Source organism: Tubulanus polymorphus, chromosome 6 (assembly GCF_964204645.1).
Source record: "Tubulanus polymorphus chromosome 6, tnTubPoly1.2, whole genome shotgun sequence".
NCBI classification, from domain to species: domain Eukaryota; kingdom Metazoa; phylum Nemertea; class Palaeonemertea; order Tubulaniformes; family Tubulanidae; genus Tubulanus; species Tubulanus polymorphus.
The window spans coordinates 53,137-71,516 of NC_134030.1; the positions used below are offsets into that span (position 1 = coordinate 53,137).

The 18,380-nt window shown below is 43.9% G+C and overlaps 1 protein-coding gene across 3 annotated transcripts in view; it reads left to right on the plus strand.

Moving 5' to 3' along the window:
- Window positions 1-17,551, plus strand: part of LOC141907141 (uncharacterized) — a 45,442-nt gene extending 27,891 nt beyond the window's left edge. For 2 of the 3 annotated variants that reach the window (XM_074796715.1, XM_074796716.1), the window contains 6 exons: window positions 3,165-3,326; window positions 9,313-9,354; window positions 9,431-9,541; window positions 10,584-10,740; window positions 17,011-17,151; window positions 17,383-17,551. In XM_074796715.1, coding sequence (XP_074652816.1) covers window positions 3,165-3,326; window positions 9,313-9,354; window positions 9,431-9,541; window positions 10,584-10,740; window positions 17,011-17,151; window positions 17,383-17,549 — 780 coding nt within the window. In that variant the 3' untranslated portion in view covers window positions 17,550-17,551. The remainder of the gene's footprint in view (window positions 1-3,164; window positions 3,327-9,312; window positions 9,355-9,430; window positions 9,542-10,583; window positions 10,741-17,010; window positions 17,152-17,382) is intronic. The other variant, XM_074796717.1, reaches the window with a different exon arrangement.
- The last annotated feature ends 829 nt before the right edge of the window (window positions 17,552-18,380 follow it).

Here is an 18,380-nt window from a genome sequence, read left to right on the forward strand (position 1 = left end):
TACAGGAGAATCAGTTACCTCTATCTAACTCATTACACCTCTACAGGAGAATCAGTTACCTCTATCTAACTCATTACACCTCTACAGGAGAATCAGTTACCTCTATCTAACTCATTACACCTCTACAGGTGAATCAGTTACCTCTATCTAACTCATTACACCTCTACAGGTGAATCAGTTACCTCTATCTAACTCATTACACCTCTACAGGAGAATCAGTTACCTCTATCTAACTCATTACACCTCTACAGGAGAATCAGTTACCTCTATCTAACTCATTACACCTCTACAGGAGAATCAGTTACCTCTATCTAACTCATTACACCTCTACAGGTGAATCAGTTACCTCTATCTAACTCATTACACCTCTACAGGAGAATCAGTTACCTCTATCTAACTCATTACACCTCTACAGGTGAATCAGTTACCTCTATCTAACTCATTACACCTCTACAGGAGAATCAGTTACCTCTATCTAACTCATTACACCTCTACAGGAGAATCAGTTACCTCTATCTAACTCATTACACCTCTACAGGAGAATCAGTTACCTCTATCTAACTCATTACACCTCTACAGGTGAATCAGTTACCTCTATCTAACTCATTACACCTCTACAGGAGAATCAGTTACCTCTATCTAACTCATTACACCTCTACAGGAGAATCAGTTACCTCTATCTAACTCATTACACCTCTACAGGTGAATCAGTTACCTCTATCTAACTCATTACACTTCTACAGGAGAATCAGTTACCTCTATCTAACTCATTACACCTCTACAGGAGAATCAGTTACCTCTATCTAACTCATTACACCTCTACAGGAGAATCAGTTACCTCTATCTAACTCATTACACCTCTACAGGAGAATCAGTTACCTCTATCTAACTCATTACACCTCTACAGGAGAATCAGTTACCTCTATCTAACTCATTACACCTCTACAGGAGAATCAGTTACCTCTATCTAACTCATTACACCTCTACAGGTGAATCAGTTACCTCTATCTAACTCATTACACCTCTACAGGTGAATCAGTTACCTCTATCTAACTCATTACACCTCTACAGGAGAATCAGTTACCTCTATCTAACTCATTACACCTCTACAGGTGAATCAGTTACCTCTATCTAACTCATTACACCTCTACAGGAGAATCAGTTTCCTCTATCTAACTCATTACACCTCTACAGGTGAATCAGTTACCTCTATCTAACTCATTACACCTCTACAGGAGAATCAGTTACCTCTATATAACTCATTACACCTCTACAGGAGAATCAGTTACCTCTATCTAACTCATTACACCTCTACAGGAGAATCAGTTACCTCTATCTAACTCATTACACCTCTACAGGAGAATCAGTTACCTCTATCTAACTCATTACACCTCTACAGGTGAATCAGTTACCTCTATCTAACTCATTACACCTCTACAGGAGAATCAGTTACCTCTATATAACTCATTACACCTCTACAGGAGAATCAGTTACCTCTATCTAACTCATTACACCTCTACAGGTGAATCAGTTACCTCTATCTAACTCATTACACCTCTACAGGTGAATCAGTTACCTCTATCTAACTCATTACACCTCTACAGGAGAATCAGTTACCTCTATCTAACTCATTACACCTCTACAGGAGAATCAGTTACCTCTATCTAACTCATTACACCTCTACAGGAGAATCAGTTACCTCTATCTAACTCATTACACCTCTACAGGTGAATCAGTTACCTCTATCTAACTCATTACACCTCTACAGGAGAATCAGTTACCTCTATCTAACTCATTACACCTCTACAGGAGAATCAGTTACCTCTATCTAACTCATTACACCTCTACAGGAGAATCAGTTACCTCTATCTAACTCATTACACCTCTACAGGAGAATCAGTTACCTCTATCTAACTCATTACACCTCTACAGGAGAATCAGTTACCTCTATCTAACTCATTACACCTCTACAGGTGAATCAGTTACCTCTATCTAACTCATTACACCTCTACAGTAGAATCAGTTACCTCTATCTAACTCATTACACCTCTACAGGAGAATCAGTTACCTCTATCTAACTCATTACACCTCTACAGGTGAATCAGTTACCTCTATCTAACTCATTACACCTCTACAGGAGAATCAGTTACCTCTATCTAACTCATTACACCTCTACAGGAGAATCAGTTACCTCTATCTAACTCATTACACCTCTACAGGAGAATCAGTTACCTCTATCTAACTCATTACACCTCTACAGGAGAATCAGTTACCTCTATCTAACTCATTACACCTCTACAGGTGAATCAGTTACCTCTATCTAACTCATTACACCTCTACAGGAGAATCAGTTACCTCTATCTAACTCATTACACCTCTACAGGTGAATCAGTTACCTCTATCTAACTCATTACACCTCTACAGTAGAATCAGTTACCTCTATCTAACTCATTACACCTCTACAGGAGAATCAGTTACCTCTATCTAACTCATTACACCTCTACAGGTGAATCAGTTACCTCTATCTAACTCATTACACCTCTACAGGAGAATCAGTTACCTCTATCTAACTCATTACACCTCTACAGGAGAATCAGTTACCTCTATCTAACTCATTACACCTCTACAGGAGAATCAGTTACCTCTATCTAACTCATTACACCTCTACAGGAGAATCAGTTACCTCTATCTAACTCATTACACCTCTACAGGTGAATCAGTTACCTCTATCTAACTCATTACACCTCTACAGGAGAATCAGTTACCTCTATCTAACTCATTACACCTCTACAGGTGAATCAGTTACCTCTATCTAACTCATTACACCTCTACAGGAGAATCAGTTACCTCTATCTAACTCATTACACCTCTACAGGAGAATCAGTTACCTCTATCTAACTCATTACACCTCTACAGGAGAATCAGTTACCTCTATCTAACTCATTACACCTCTACAGGAGAATCAGTTACCTCTATCTAACACACTATTTTCAATTTTCAGGCTTGATTAGTAAGGTGTTGAGTTAAGGGTTTTGAGGCTGTCTATCTGGGACTGGTTATGTTAATATATTGGTTCTGAATACTTCATGTTTATGTGAAATCGATAGAGTCACTAACACATACACCTCAATACACAGTAGTGACACTTATTTTACTAAACATAGGAAAATCAAACTAATGAAGATGAGAAATCCCAAAATGAGAAGGAAACAGAAGAGGAAATAGATATAGATTTAGAGGATCCTGAAGTCCAGGCCTCGGCGTTAAAAATACAAGCTAGTTTCCGTGGACACCAGGCGCGTAAAGAGGTTCATTCTATGAAGAAGGTTCGTTCGTTAATCCTCGCTTAATGCTTTCCTCACCTGCCAGTGCAGCCTTCCTACCTCTAGACTCGGCAGTCGAGGGGCTTTCCTCACCTGCCAGTGCAGCCTTCCTACCTCTAGACTCGGCAGTCGAGGGGCTTTCCTCACCTGCCAGTGTAGCCTCCCTACCTCTAGACGCGGCATTCGAGGGGCTTTCCTCACCTGCCAGTGCAGCCTTCCTACCTCTAGACTCGGCAGTCGAGGGGCTTTCCTCACCTGCCAGTGTAGCCTCCCTACCTCTAGACGCGGCATTCGAGGGGCTTTCCTCACCTGCCAGTGCAGCCTTCCTACCTCTAGACTCGGCAGTCGAGGGGCTTTCCTCACCTGCCAGTGCAGCCTTCCTACCTCTAGACTCGGCAGTCGAGGGTCCTCAAATAATATCTAGCATGAATCTATTTCACGAATATCTCTAATCATTACTTTGATTATAATAATAATAATAATAATAATCTCTGATTTATTTTACAGGTAATTATTCTGTAATTCATTCACCACTAATTTTATATATATATATATATATATATATTTCATATTTCAGTTTTAAATTCTCTATCAATCAGTGTTTCATGTATCTGTTAAGGAAGATGATGTATCCAACTGGTTCCCCTCAAGAGGTTCACACCCCTCCCCTCATGAGGTTCACACTCCCTCCCCTCATGAGGTTCACACCCCTCCCCTCAAGAGGTTTACACCCCTCCCCTCATGAGGTTCACACTCCCTCCCCTCATGAGGTTCACACTCCCTCCCCTCAAGAGGTTCACACCCCTCCCCTCAAGAGGTTTACACCCCTCCCCTCATGAGGTTCACACTCCCTCCCCTCATGAGGTTCACACCCCTCCCTGGTTGATCTGCTTTATGATTTTACTCATGTATCTATGTGTGTTTAGGAAACACCTCCGGTCGAAGCGCCCCCTGGTGATGAACCGTCGCGATTAGAAACGCCCCCTGGTGTTGAACAGGAAGAGGTAGTCGATATTGATTTGACCGACCCGGAGGTCGCAGCCGCAGCCAATAAAATTCAAGCGAAATTCCGTGGAATTCAATTCCGTAAAAAAAAACAAACACAACAGAAACCAGCGGTATATACCCCCCTCTTCCCCCCTCCCCCTCTCCCTCCTCCCTCTTCAGTTTCTGTGGATTTCAGTTTTCTCAGTGGATATTCTATTATTTTACAGTAGATGGTTAGAGCTGGTTTAAATCGTTACACCTGGTTTAAATCGTTAAACCTGGTTTTATCTCTCGTTCGATGTCATTTTCCTCATTTATTCTGATTATTTTTCATTTTTTTAATTCTATTTTGTAACGTAAGGAATTATTACCGGATGATGATGTTGAGTATGAGGAAGTACGAGCTCCACCGTTACCGGATAAAATCCCTGAACTAATCGATTTAACAGACCGCGACGTCATAGAAGCGGCAAATAGAATTCAGGCTCAGTTCCGCGGTATTAAAACACGTCAGAAATTACAACCAATGATTATTGAGGTGTGATTCTATGTTTCACTCACTCACACTCAGTCGATTAGAAGAATTAGTCAGTTAAACGATGTTAGTTAATTAGTGCGTTAATGTGTTTAATTAGTTAATTAGTATTTAATTAGTGCGATGTAATTTTGTTGTCATTTCAGGACGAGGATATTTTCATCCTGTCCTCGTTAGGTTTTTTCATCTCAGTTGAGTTTTGTTTATAATTTTAATCTCAATGTGTTTTATGTATTCATCCTACAGCAGCTGCTGCTGCTGCTGCCGCTGCCGCCGCCGCCGCCGCTGCTGCTGTGGTGGAGACAGCTGCTGCTGTGGTGGAGACAGCTGCTGCTGCTGCTGCTGCTGCTGCCGCCGCCGCCGCCGCCGCCGCTGCTGCCGCCGCCGCCGCCGCTGCTGCTGTGGTGGAGACAGCTGCTGCTGCTGCTGCTGCTGCCGCCGCCGCCGCTGCTGCTGTGGTGGAGACAGCTGCTGCTGCTGCTGCTGCTGCTGCCGCCGCCGCCGCCGCCGCTGCTGCTGCTGCTGCTGTGGTGGAGACAGCTGCTGCTGCTGCTGCTGCTGCCGCTGCTGCCTTCGCCGCCGCCGCCGCTGCTGCTGCTGCTGCTGCCGCCGCCGCCGCCGCTGCTGCTGCTGTGGTGGAGACAGCTGCTGCTGCTGCTGCTGCTGCCGCCGCCGCCGCTGCTGCTGTGGTGGAGACAGCTGCTGCTGTGGTGGTGGCAGCTGCTGTAGCTGTCACTGGATTCATCTATTCCTCTCACCTCTATTTCAATGTTGACTCCTCTCAATCAAATCTATTTATTGTTTATAAATGTTGTTTATCAATCTCTGATTTATTTATATTTCAACCGTTCAAAAAATCTCTTTATTTATTTTTCTCGACTTTTTTGTGTCTATTTCTGATTTTTCGATATTGAACTCTTTTTCGATGTAATCTCTGATTTATTTCGATGTGTATTATTTCTATTTATTGCTGCTATGGTTACTAATCCGGGTTTAAAGGATAAACCACGTCGTGTTTTGGGTATCGATGATTCGGAGGCGGTTGCCGCGGCGACTAAGATACAATCGTGTTATAAAGGTTATAAAACGCGAGTTCAATATCGCGGATATATCAAGGTAAAATATTGGTTACTACGGTAACGTCATACTGCAGCCATTGTTGTCGATAAGCACTATCTCTATCTTTCATTCACTCTTCTTAATCCGGGGTTTAATCGCGACCTAATCAGGTTTTTCTTTTTGTAAAAATCTTAAATAGAAATTTCTCTTAATTTTATTTGTAACACGCGATATAGCTGAGTTTACACAAACTGACACTAGGAGTCGCTAGTGGCACATCACTCACCTGCCAGGGTTAATTTCTCTCTATCTCTCTCTCTCTCTTTCTATGTTTCTCTCTGGTGACAGGATAAAGCTATTCGAGTGTTAGGTATAGATGTCGATAATGAAGATATGCAAATAGCAGCAACTAAAATACAGGCAAATTATAGAGGCTACAAATCTCGCAAAGAGTATGATGAGTTATTGAATAAGGTGAAAATATACCTCATAACTGACTACAATAGACTAGAATCTAGTATAGTATAGTATAGTATAGTATAGTATAGTATAGTTTTGTATCTGCATGTATAGATACAATGATTGTAGTTTTTTTGATACAGTGATTTTAGTTTTCTTGATACAGTGATTGTAGTTTTTTCGATACAGTGATTGTAGTTTTTTCGATACAGTGATTGTAGTTTTTTCGATACAGTGATTGTAGTTTTTTCGATACAGTGATTGTAGTTTTTTTGATACAGTGATTGTAGTTTTTTCGATACAGTGATTGTAGTTTTTTTGATTCAGTGATTGTAGTTTTAAGTAAATCAATTTCATCATCAGTTTGATATTTTATAAATGTTTTTTGTTATTGTTGTTAATTTGTTTATCACTGGTGTAAAAATTCTCACTATTTCAATAGATTTTAAATTTGCTGTTTATTTATTTTCATTTATTTTTTCACGATATTTTGTGGTTTTTTTTTGGTTTAGGAGAAAGCTAGACGAGTTTTAGGCGTAGATTTAGATGATCCTGAATTACAGCGAGCAGCTTTACAAATACAAGCAGGTTATAAAGGTTATAGAACTCGTAAAGAATATAAAAAAGCAAAAAAAGAGAAAGAAAAACGTTTAAAAAAGGTTTGTTTATGTTGGCAGCAATGTCGGCAGCAATGTCAGTCAGCAATGTCAGTCAGCAATGTCAGTCAGCAATGTCAGTCAGTGTGGTATTGTTTAAACCCCGTCAGATCCAAGCTTATGGTGACAGGTTCCTCCTACTCCTCAGATCTGGTGACAGGTTCCTCCTACTCCTCAGATCTGGTGACAGGTTCCTCCTACTCCTCAGATCTGGTGACAGGTCCCTCCTACTCCTCAGATCTGGTGACAGGTTCCTCCTACTCCTCAGATCTGGTGACAGGTTCCTCCTACTCCTCGGATCTGGTGACAGGTTTCTCCTACTCCTCAGATCTGGTGACAGGTTCCTCCTACTCCTCAGATCTGGTGACAGGTTCCTCCTACTCCTCAGATCTGGTGACAGGTTCCTCCTACTCCCCAGATCTGGTGACAGGTCCCTCCTACTCCTCAGATCTGGTGACAGGTTCCTCCTACTCCTCAGATCTGGTGACAGGTTCCTCCTACTCCTCAGATCTGGTGACAGGTTTCTCCTACTCCTCAGATCTGGTGACAGGTTCCTCCTACTCCTCAGATCTGGTGACAGGTTCCTCCTACTCCTCAGATCTGGTGACAGGTTCCTCCTACTCCCCAGATCTGGTGACAGGTCCCTCCTACTCCTCAGATCTGGTGACAGGTTCCTCCTACTCCTCAGATCTGGTGACAGGTTCCTCCTACTCCTCAGATCTGGTGACAGGTTCCTCCTACTCCTCAGATCTGGTGACAGGTCCCTCCTACTCCTCAGATCTGGTGACAGGTTCCTCCTACTCCTCAGATCTGGTGACAGGTTCCTCCTACTCCTCAGATCTGGTGACAGGTTCCTCCTACTCCTCAGATCTGGTGACAGGTCCCTCCTACTCCTCAGATCTCCAGTTCCTCCTCTATAATTATCTCCTCCAGTTCCTCCTCTATAATTATCTCCTCCAGTTCCTCTATGATGATCTCCTCCAGTTCCTCCTCTATGATGACCTCCTCCAGTTCCTCCTCTATGATGACCTCCTCCAGTTCCTCTATGATGATCTCCTCCAGTTCCTCCTCTATGATGATCTCCTCCAGTTCCTCCTCTATAATGATCTCCTCCAGTTCCTCCTCTATAATGATCTCCTCCAGTTCCTCCTCTATAATGACCTCCTCCAGTTCCTCCTCTATAATGATCTCCTCCAGTTCCTCCTCTATAATGATCTCCTCCAGTTCCTCCTCTATAATGACCTCCTCCAGTTCCTCCATGTTTCCCATCAATCTGTTCGTTTATTCTTGCTTTTTGTGGCTTTTTTATAGTATATTCTATTTCAGCATGTTCAGTAGTATTTAACGCATGACGTTTATTTGAATCTGAATAAATTTTTTATATTTCTATAGTAATAGATACAGCACTAATATTCTAATACATGCATGGACAATATTAACTGAATAGAGCACTACATTTATTACCGCAATATATCAATTAGATAAGCATGTGATAATACAGGGTTATGGTAAGCATGTATAACTAGAGGGGTAAGCTGATATACACGTATACTGATAAGTTGCTATTATTTCCACTATGTTTAGCTTAGAGATGGACTTCACGTTAAACACATCGGGTTTGGACTAAATATGGTAAATCTACGGTGGCTTTGATATGTTTATTACACTATAGATGGCGCTGTGTGAAATCACTGAGTATCTGAGATGTCTATCAGTGACAGTATCTGGTAGACATCAGGGTTAGATGTAAACATGCTGAGTATCTGAGATGTCTATCAGTGACAGTATCTGACAGACATCAGGGTTAGATGTAAACATGCTGAGTATCTGAGATGTCTATCAGTGACAGTATCTGGTAGACATCAGGGTTAGATGTAAACATGCTGAGTATCTGAGATGTCTATCAGTGACAGTATCTGGTAGACATCAGGGTTAGATGTAAACATGCTGAGTATCTGAGATGTCTATCAGTGACAGTATCTGGTAGACATCAGGGTTAGATGTAAACATGTTGAGTATCTGAGATGTCTATCAGTGACAGTATCTGGTAGACATCAGGGTTAGATGTAAACATGTTGAGTATCTGAGATGTCTATCAGTGACAGTATCTGGTAGACATCAGGGTTAGATGTAAACATGCTGAGTATCTGAGATGTCTATCAGTGACAGTATCTGGTAGACATCAGGGTTAGATGTAAACATGCTGAGTATCTGAGATGTCTATCAGTGACAGTATCTGACAGACATCAGGGTTAGATGTATATATATATATATATATGTTGTTTGTTTTAAGGGTGTTGATGTAAATCACGATGATACAGAAAGTCAACACGTTGTAAGTGTTCATTCAATAGTTACATTCACCATTCATCTCAACTGTCATCAATTCAATCAATGTTGTTTAATGTTAGGCCGAAGATACACCTGCAGCTGATGAGACACCTGCAGCTGAAGAGACACCTGTAGGTGAAGCCGCACCTGTAGTTGCCGATGATGCAGCTGCTGCTGAAGATGATGAGGAAGTGAGTGTTGTACCACCGGACACTTTTGTACCATAAAACCTGCATCCTTCTCCACCGCACCTGAATATCATATAACACCTGCATTTCATTTAGCATGTAATTGTAGCTGCATGTAATTGTAGCTGCATGTAATTGTAGCTGCATGTCATTAGCTGTGTTATATATATTCTGACACTCCTATAACGATGTACTGGTTTTGATTTAAGTTACATCCTGTACATGTTCATACCAGTAATCATACTGAAGAGTAATGTACCTGTCTGTGTCTGTCTGTGTCTGTCTGAACCTGTCAGTCTGTCTGTCTGTACCTGTCTGTATCTGTGTCTGTCTGAACCTGTCTGTCTGTGTCTGTCTGAACCTGTCTGTCTGTTTGACTGTCTGTCTGTCTGTGTCTGTCTGTCTGTCTGTCTGTCTACCTGTCTGTATCTGTGTCTGTCTGAACCTGTCTGTGTCTGTCTGAACCTGTCTGTATCTGTGTCTGCATCTGTTTGTATCTGTTTGTACCTGTCTGTACCTGTCTGTACCTGTCTGTATCTGTCTGTACCTGTCTGTATCTGTCTGTATCTGTGTCTGTACCTGTCTGTATCTGTCTGTACCTGTCTGTATCTGTCTGTATCTGTGTCTGTACCTGTCTGTATCTGTCTGTACCTGTCTGTATCTGTCTGTATCTGTGTTTGTACCTGTCTGTACCTGTCTGTATCTGTGTCTGTACCTGTCTGTATCTGTCTGTATCTGTGTTTGTACCTGTCTGTATCTGTGTCTGTACCTGTCTGTATCTGTGTCTGTACCTGTCTGTACCTGTCTGTATCTGTGTCTGTACCTGTCTGTACCTGTCTGTATCTGTGTCTGTACCTGTCTGTACCTGTCCGTGTCTGTCTGTGTTTTGATATATGCACGTCACACCTCTGTCTTCAGTTAACGAGATAAACTTTGTCCATTTCTCATTTGATTTCTATCATAAATTATTTTGTGTGAAAAAAGGAGATGTAATTTACGATTAAAAACTTGCCGAATATTCAATAAAAACTGTTCAAATTTTCAGGCAAAGAAAGCAGCAGCAGCAGCAGCAGCAGCTGCCGGAGAGGAAATAGATATTGATTTGAATGATCCGGAAGTTGAAGCAGCTGCCGTTAAAATACAAGCAAGTTTTAAAGGATTTAAAACAAGACAAGAACTAAAAGAAGATCAGTCTCGAAAAGGTGAGGAGGAAACAACAAACGATGAGCAGAAAAATAACGAGGAAGGAGAAGAGGAAATAGATATCGATCTAAATGATCCGGAAGTTCAAAATTCAGCGTTAAAAATACAAGCTAGTTTCCGGGGACACCAGGCGCGTAAAGAGGTTAAAAAACTAAAATCATCAGAAGGGGGTGAAGAGGGTAAGGAGGGAGGGGAGGAAGCACCCCCTGGGGGTGAAGAGGGTAAGGAGGGAGGGGAGGAAGCACCCCCTGGGGGTGAACCCGATAATGAGACAAAAGAAGGTGAATAAACCAGCTGCTCGCCCCCTACAGCGCCCCCTATAACAGTTACCTAACAGCTACCCTAAAGCGCCCCCTATAACAGCTAGAACTCCTATGCATAGAGCGGCTGCTTACCCGTAGAGCGCCCCCTAGTAGCAGCCACTCACAGAATCCCGTCCTCTCTCTCTCTCTCAGGTTGTTTATGTTCTCTATTAATAGTTCATGTGTGTTTTCTCTTTTTTTCTCTCATTTGCTTAAAACCTGTTGAAGGTTCATTCGCGTTTGGATAAAAAGACGACACTCAAAAAATGATGATCATGCAAGACAATTTACTAAACTCTCACAAAACTCTACATCAGTGATGAGTTTAAACTCAAAGGAGTTTACAGTTATAGAGTTGTTAGAGGGAGTTTACAGTTATAGAGTTGTTAGAGGGAGTTTACAGTTATAGAGTTGTTAGAGGGAGTTTACAGTTATAGAGTTGTTAGAGGGAGTTTACAGTTATAGAGTTGTTAGAGGGAGTTTACAGTTATAGAGTTGTTAGAGGGAGTTTACAGTTATAGAGTTGTTAGAGGGAGTTTACAGTTATAGAGTTGTTAGAGGGAGTTTACAGTTATAGAGTTGTTAGAGGGAGTTTACAGTTATAGAGTTGTTAGAGGGAGTTTACAGTTATAGAGTTGTTAGAGGGAGTTTACAGTTATAGAGTTGTTAGAGGGAGTTTACAGTTATAGAGTTGTTAGAGGGAGTTTACAGTTATAGAGTTGTTAGAGGGAGTTTACAGTTATAGAGTTGTTAGAGGGAGTTTACAGTTATAGAGTTGTTAGAGGGAGTTTACAGTTATAGAGTTGTTAGAGGGAGTTTACAGTTATAGAGTTGTTAGAGGGAGTTTACAGTTATAGAGTTGTTAGAGGGAGTTTACAGTTATAGAGTTGTTAGAGGGAGTTTACAGTTATAGAGTTGTTAGAGGGAGTTTACAGTTATAGAGTTGTTAGAGGGAGTTTACAGTTATAGAGTTGTTAGAGGGAGTTTACAGTTATAGAGTTGTTAGAGGGAGTTTACAGTTATAGAGTTGTTAGAGGGAGTTTACAGTTATAGAGTTGTTAGAGGGAGTTTACAGTTATAGAGTTGTTAGAGGGAGTTTACAGTTATAGAGTTGTTAGAGGGAGTTTACAGTTATAGAGTTGTTAGAGGGAGTTTACAGTTATAGAGTTGTTAGAGGGAGTTTACAGTTATAGAGTTGTTAGAGGGAGTTTACAGTTATAGAGTTGTTAGTGATTTAGTGAATGCAAAAAATACGTAACTTGTTGTAAAATGTGTTAGAACCACGAGAGACAATGACTGCAGTATTATATCAGATATACCTCTCTCTGATACACCTCTCTCTCTACCTCCCTGATACACCTCCCTCTCTCCCTCCCTGATACACCTCCCTGATATACCTCTCTCTGATACACCTCTCTCTCTACCTCCCTGAGACACCTCCCTCTCTCCCTCCCTGATACACCTCCCTGATATACCTCTCTCTGATACACCTCTCTCTCTACCTCCCTGAGACACCTCCCTCTCTCCCTCCCTGATACACCTCCCTGATATACCTCCCTATCCCTCCCTGATACACCTCTCTCTCTCTACCTCCCTGATACACCTCCCTATCCCTCCCTGATACACCTCTCTCTGATACACCTCCCTCTACCTCCCTGATATACCTCTCTCTGATACACCTCCCTATCCCTCCGTGATACACCTCCCTCTACCTCCCTGATATACCTCTCTCTGATACACCTCCCTATCCCTCCCTGATACACCTCCCTCTGCCTCCCTGATCCACGTACACACATGTATGTTTCTATTCACATTGTCCGCCCTTTGAAAATTGATCTGAAATTTTATTGCAAAACATTTTATCAAAAATAGTTGCGTGTTTGATATTGTCTTCCATCGGTCTGTTTTGTGTTAAGACGCCATCTATTGTCAACAGTTGGTGCTAGTATACTGTACCGGTATACTATATGTGTGGTGCTAGTACTTTGTGCGGGATACCAAGCATTTGAATGTTGGGGGCCTGAAATTAGGCAGTTACCTAAAGTCAAAAGGCAGTTTTATAGGCTGTGACAAAAACTTTGGTAGGGCTTATAATAAAATGTTTGTCGCAGAGTGAAGTGTTCTATATTCAGTTTCTCTTGGATAAACCAATAATATTTGTGAAGAGGGTTCTGTTTGGATGCTGCGCCCCCTCCCTCCCCCCTCCCCCCTCCCCCTCCCCCCTCCCCCCAGCCCTGTATGTATCAGTATACCGGTATATTAGGTGCGTATTTGGTGCAGTTTGTATTTTGTCTTGCATGATCATTGTCATCAGTTATATTAGAACACACTATAATCAGGGTAATTCCACTCTGTACTGATAGATGGCAGCACGGTTATATAGCTAGTTTAGCTCCATGCACAACAATGTATTATAATTATAATTAACTGTTATTAATTAAAATGTGTCCGGTGAAATTATTATAATTAATTAAAAAGAGAGAAATTGTTTGAACTAATTACGAGAAGCAATAAATAAAAGCGGTAAAAGTGTTTTATATTCAAATCCCCGTAACGGTTTAATCCGGATTAGCGGATTATCTAATAATCTGGATATTATTTGTATGTAAGATATGAGATTTCTGAACTGATTTATAAAACGCTTTGCTGGATCAAAAAAAGGTTTAATTTCATCTGAAGTTCATCAATTTTTCGATATTTTGTTTAATGTTAAATTTCACTGATTTCAACTTCGACGGTGAAACTGATTAGGGTTACCTTCACTTACTGTGTCAGATCAGAGGTTGATCTGGGTAAACCAAACTCGCCGGGTCCCTCGGGTTGCGACCACGGTACATACCCTCGAATCCACCCCAGATCTGCCTCTGTATCCCGCACTTTGAGACCGTTCATTTCAACCGAAAGAAATCAATCTCATACTCAATGAACGCTCTCAAAATGTCATTTTTTGTTACGATCTATAAATATAAAATGATAATATTTATAATTATATTAATCCTCAATAATTCAATTTTTCAATTCATGTGTAAGACCTATTGATTTATTTAACTGAATAGAATTGTACAGAAACTAGAGACTGTTCCAAAATAAACTACATTCCTATATACTGAACTAAATTTCTTCTATAGTGCTTTATTAATGTATCGTTTATTTCTGCTTGGCTTTGATTCTAACAGTGAAATTGATGATAGGAGTGAGTCGCTGCTGCTGCTGCTAATGCTGCTGCGGCGGCGGCGGCGGCTGCTGCTGCTGCTGCTGATGATCTTACCGGGTACTCACAGGATTCATACCTATAACTGCACTGGTTAACAACAATTAACTGTGCCCCAGGAGCTAATGATAACCTAGGTGATGAGTTTACTCGAGAGACTGATGATACTTCAGACACATGAGTGGGACCTCTACCGGTTACTGGGGTACGGGATGGACCGATGGTGCGGGAGGGGGGACCTGTACCGGTTACTGGGGTACGGGATGGACCGATAGTGCGGGAGGGGGACCTCTACCGGTTACTGGGGTACGGGATGGACCGATGGTGCGGGAGGGGGGACCTCTACCGGTTACTGGGGTACGGGATGGACCGATGGTGCGGGAGGGGGGACCTCTACCGGTTACTGGGGTACGGGATGGACCGATAGTGCGGGAGGGGGACCTCTACCGGTTACTGGGGTACGGGATGGACCGATGGTGCGGGAGGGCGACCTCTACCGGTTACTGGGGTACGGGATGGACCGATGGTGCGGGAGGGGGGACCTCTACCGGTTACTGGGGTACGGGATGGACCGATAGTGCGGGAGGGGGGGACCTCTACCGGTTACTGGGGTACGGGATGGACCGATGGTGCGGGAGGGGGACCTCTACCGGTTACTGGGGTACGGGATGGACCGATGGTGCGGGAGGGCGACCTCTACCGGTTACTGGGGTACGGGATGGACCGATTGTGCGGGAGGGGGACCTCTACCGGTTACTGGGGTACGGGATGGACCGATGGTGCGGGAGGGCGACCTGTACCGGTTACTGGGGTACGGGATGGACCGATGGTGCGGGAGGGGGACCTGTACCGGTTACTGGGGTACGGGATGGACCGATTGTGCGGGAGGGGGACCTGTACCGGTTATTGGGGTACGGGATGGACCGATGGTGCGGGAGGGGGACCTGTACCGGTTATTGGGGTACGGGATGGACCGATGGTGCGGGAGTGGGACCTCTACCGGTTATTGGGGTACGGGATGGACCGATGGTGCGGGAGGGGGACCTCTACCGGTTATTGGGGTACGGGATGGACCGATGGTGCGGGAGGGGGGCCTCTACCGGTTACTGGGGTACGGGATGGACCGATTGTGCGGGAGGGGGACCTCTACCGGTTACTGGGGTACGGGATGGATCGATGGTGCGGGAGGGGGACCTCTACCGGTTACTGGGGTACGGGATGGACCGATGGTGCGGGAGGGGGACCTGTACCGGTTACTGGGGTACGGGATGGACCGATTGTGCGGGAGGGGGACCTCTACCGGTTACTGGGGTACGGGATGGATCGATGGTGCGGGAGGGGGGCCTCTACCGGTTACTGGGGTACGGGATGGACCGATGGTGCGGGAGGGGGACCTCTACCGGTTACTGGGGTACGGGATGGATCGATGGTGCGGGAGGGGGACCTCTACCGGTTACTGGGGTACGGGATGGACCGATTGTGCGGGAGGGGGACCTCTACCGGTTACTGGGGTACGGGATGAATCGATGGTGCGGGAGGGGGACCTCTACCGGTTACTGGGGTACGGGATGGACCGATGGTGCGGGAGGGGGACCTGTACCGGTTACTGGGGTACGGGATGGATCGATGGTGCGGGAGGGGGGACCTCTACCGGTTACTGGGGTACGGGATGGACTGATGGTGCGGGAGGGGGGACCTCTACCGGTTACTGGGGTACGGGATGGACCGATGGTGCGGGAGGGGGACCTCTACCGGTTACTGGGGTACGGGATGGACCGATGGTGCGGGAGGGGGACCTGTACCGGTTACTGGGGTACGGGATGGACCGATGGTGCGGGAGGGGGACCTCTACCGGTTACTGGGGTACGGGATGGACCGATGGTGCGGGAGGGGGGACCTGTACCGGTTACTGGGGTACGGGATGGACCGATGGTGCGGGAGGGGGGACCTGTACCGGTTACTGGGGTACGGGATGGACCGATGGTGCGGGAGGGGGGCCTCTACCGGTTACTGGGGTACGGGATGGACCGATGGTGCGGGAGGGGGGACCTGTACCGGTTACTGGGGTACGGGATGGATCGATGGTGCGGGAGGGGGGACCTCTACCGGTTACTGGGGTACGGGATGGACCGATGGTGCGGGAGGGGGGACCTCTACCGGTTACTGGGGTACGGGATGGACCGATGGTGCGGGAGGGGCGACCTCTACCGGTTACTGGGGTACGGGATGGATCGATGGTGCGGGAGAGGGGACCTCTACCGGTTACTGGGGTACGGGATGGACCGATGGTGCGGGAGGGGGGACCTCTACCGGTTACTGGGGTACGGGATGGACCGATGGTGCGGGAGGGGGGACCTCTACCGGTTACTGGGGTACGGGATGGATCGATGGTGCGGGAGGGGGGACCTGTACCGGTTACTGGGGTACGGGATGGACCGATGGTGCGGGAGGGGGGACCTCTACCGGTTACTGGGGTACGGGATGGACCGATGGTGCGGGAGGGGGGACCTCTACCGGTTACTGGGGTACGGGATGGACCGATGGTGCGGGAGGGCGACCTCTACCGGTTACTGGGGTACGGGATGGATCGATGGTGCGGGAGGGGGGACCTGTACCGGTTACTGGGGTACGGGATGGACCGATAGTGCGGGAGGGGGGGGGCCCCCAGATTGAGCTAGAGGAGATTGAGAGGCAGCTCTGTGTGAGTTGAGATTGTAACATGAGAGGATTTTATTTTTTTGTTTTAATTTCCAAAGATTCATCATCTTCGTCCTCTTCATCGTCATCCTCTTCTTCGTCGTCATCATCGAGTGAATCTGATGAGGAAAAGAAGGAGAAAAAGAGATTGAAAAAAGAGGAGAAAAAAGAAAAGAAACTGAAGAAAAAGAAAGAGAAAGGTCTGATATATAGATATATATATATATATATATATATATATATATATATATATATATATATATATATATATATATATATATATATATATATATATATATATATATATATATATATATATATATATATATATATATATATATATATATATATATATATATATATATATATATAACACACTAGATAATACGTTGATTGATTTATTGATTGATTTAATTATTGACCTGATTTAGAACTGAAAAAAGAACGCGGAGATGAAACTGATGAGGAAACAAAGAATGAGAGGAAATTACGAAAGGAAGAAAAGAAAAAATTGAAGAAAGAAAAGAAGAGGAAAGAAAAAGAAGAACGAAAACAGAAGAAGAGGGAGGAAGAAGAGCAGAAACAAGACGAAAATTAAAAAAGATGGAAATTGAAAATTTAGATTATATTTTATGATTATTATAATTTCTGTTGATTCAATTTGCATAATTAACTTTGATTATTACAGAATTTAATCATTAAATTTAAAATATCTAATCAAATGATAAATAAATGAATTTATTCAAAATAGAATAGATGATTGAAGTAATTAAATAAAAGTTTTATTGATTGATTATGCTAATTGTTTATAGAGCTCCGCTCTAGTGTCAATCTTGGAACTAATACTCGCTTCCCATGGACAGATATAGAGGCAGCACCTGACGGTTCAAAGATTTAAATCGAAAAATACTATGTTCGCCATCTATTGGAATTTCGCTGGACTAACGAATTTCTAAAATCGACAAGTGCTATCGCAATGAACCACATTTCACACGCGCCATCTATCGGAAATATAGTATAAATCTCTTTATTCAGAGGTTCGAACCCAGTGATAACTGATACTGAGAGTGGTCCTGATGCTGAATAGAGGATGTACAGGGGTGTTCCAAGTTCGAGCCCAGTAATTACTGATACTGAGAGTGGTCCTGATGCTGAATAGAGGATGTACAGGGGTGTCCCGGGTTCGATCCCAGTAATTACTGATACTGAGAGTGGTCCTGATGCTGAATATAGGATGTACGGTGGTGTCCCGGGTTCGAACCCAGTAATTACTGATACTGAGAGTGGTCCTGATGCTGAATAGAGGATGTACAGGGGTGTTCCAAGTTCGAGCCCAGTGATTACTGATACTGAGAGTGGTCCTGATGCTGAATATAGGATGTACAGGGGTCGGTTTTGAATGTTTGAAAGAAAAATTAAAACGGTAAAG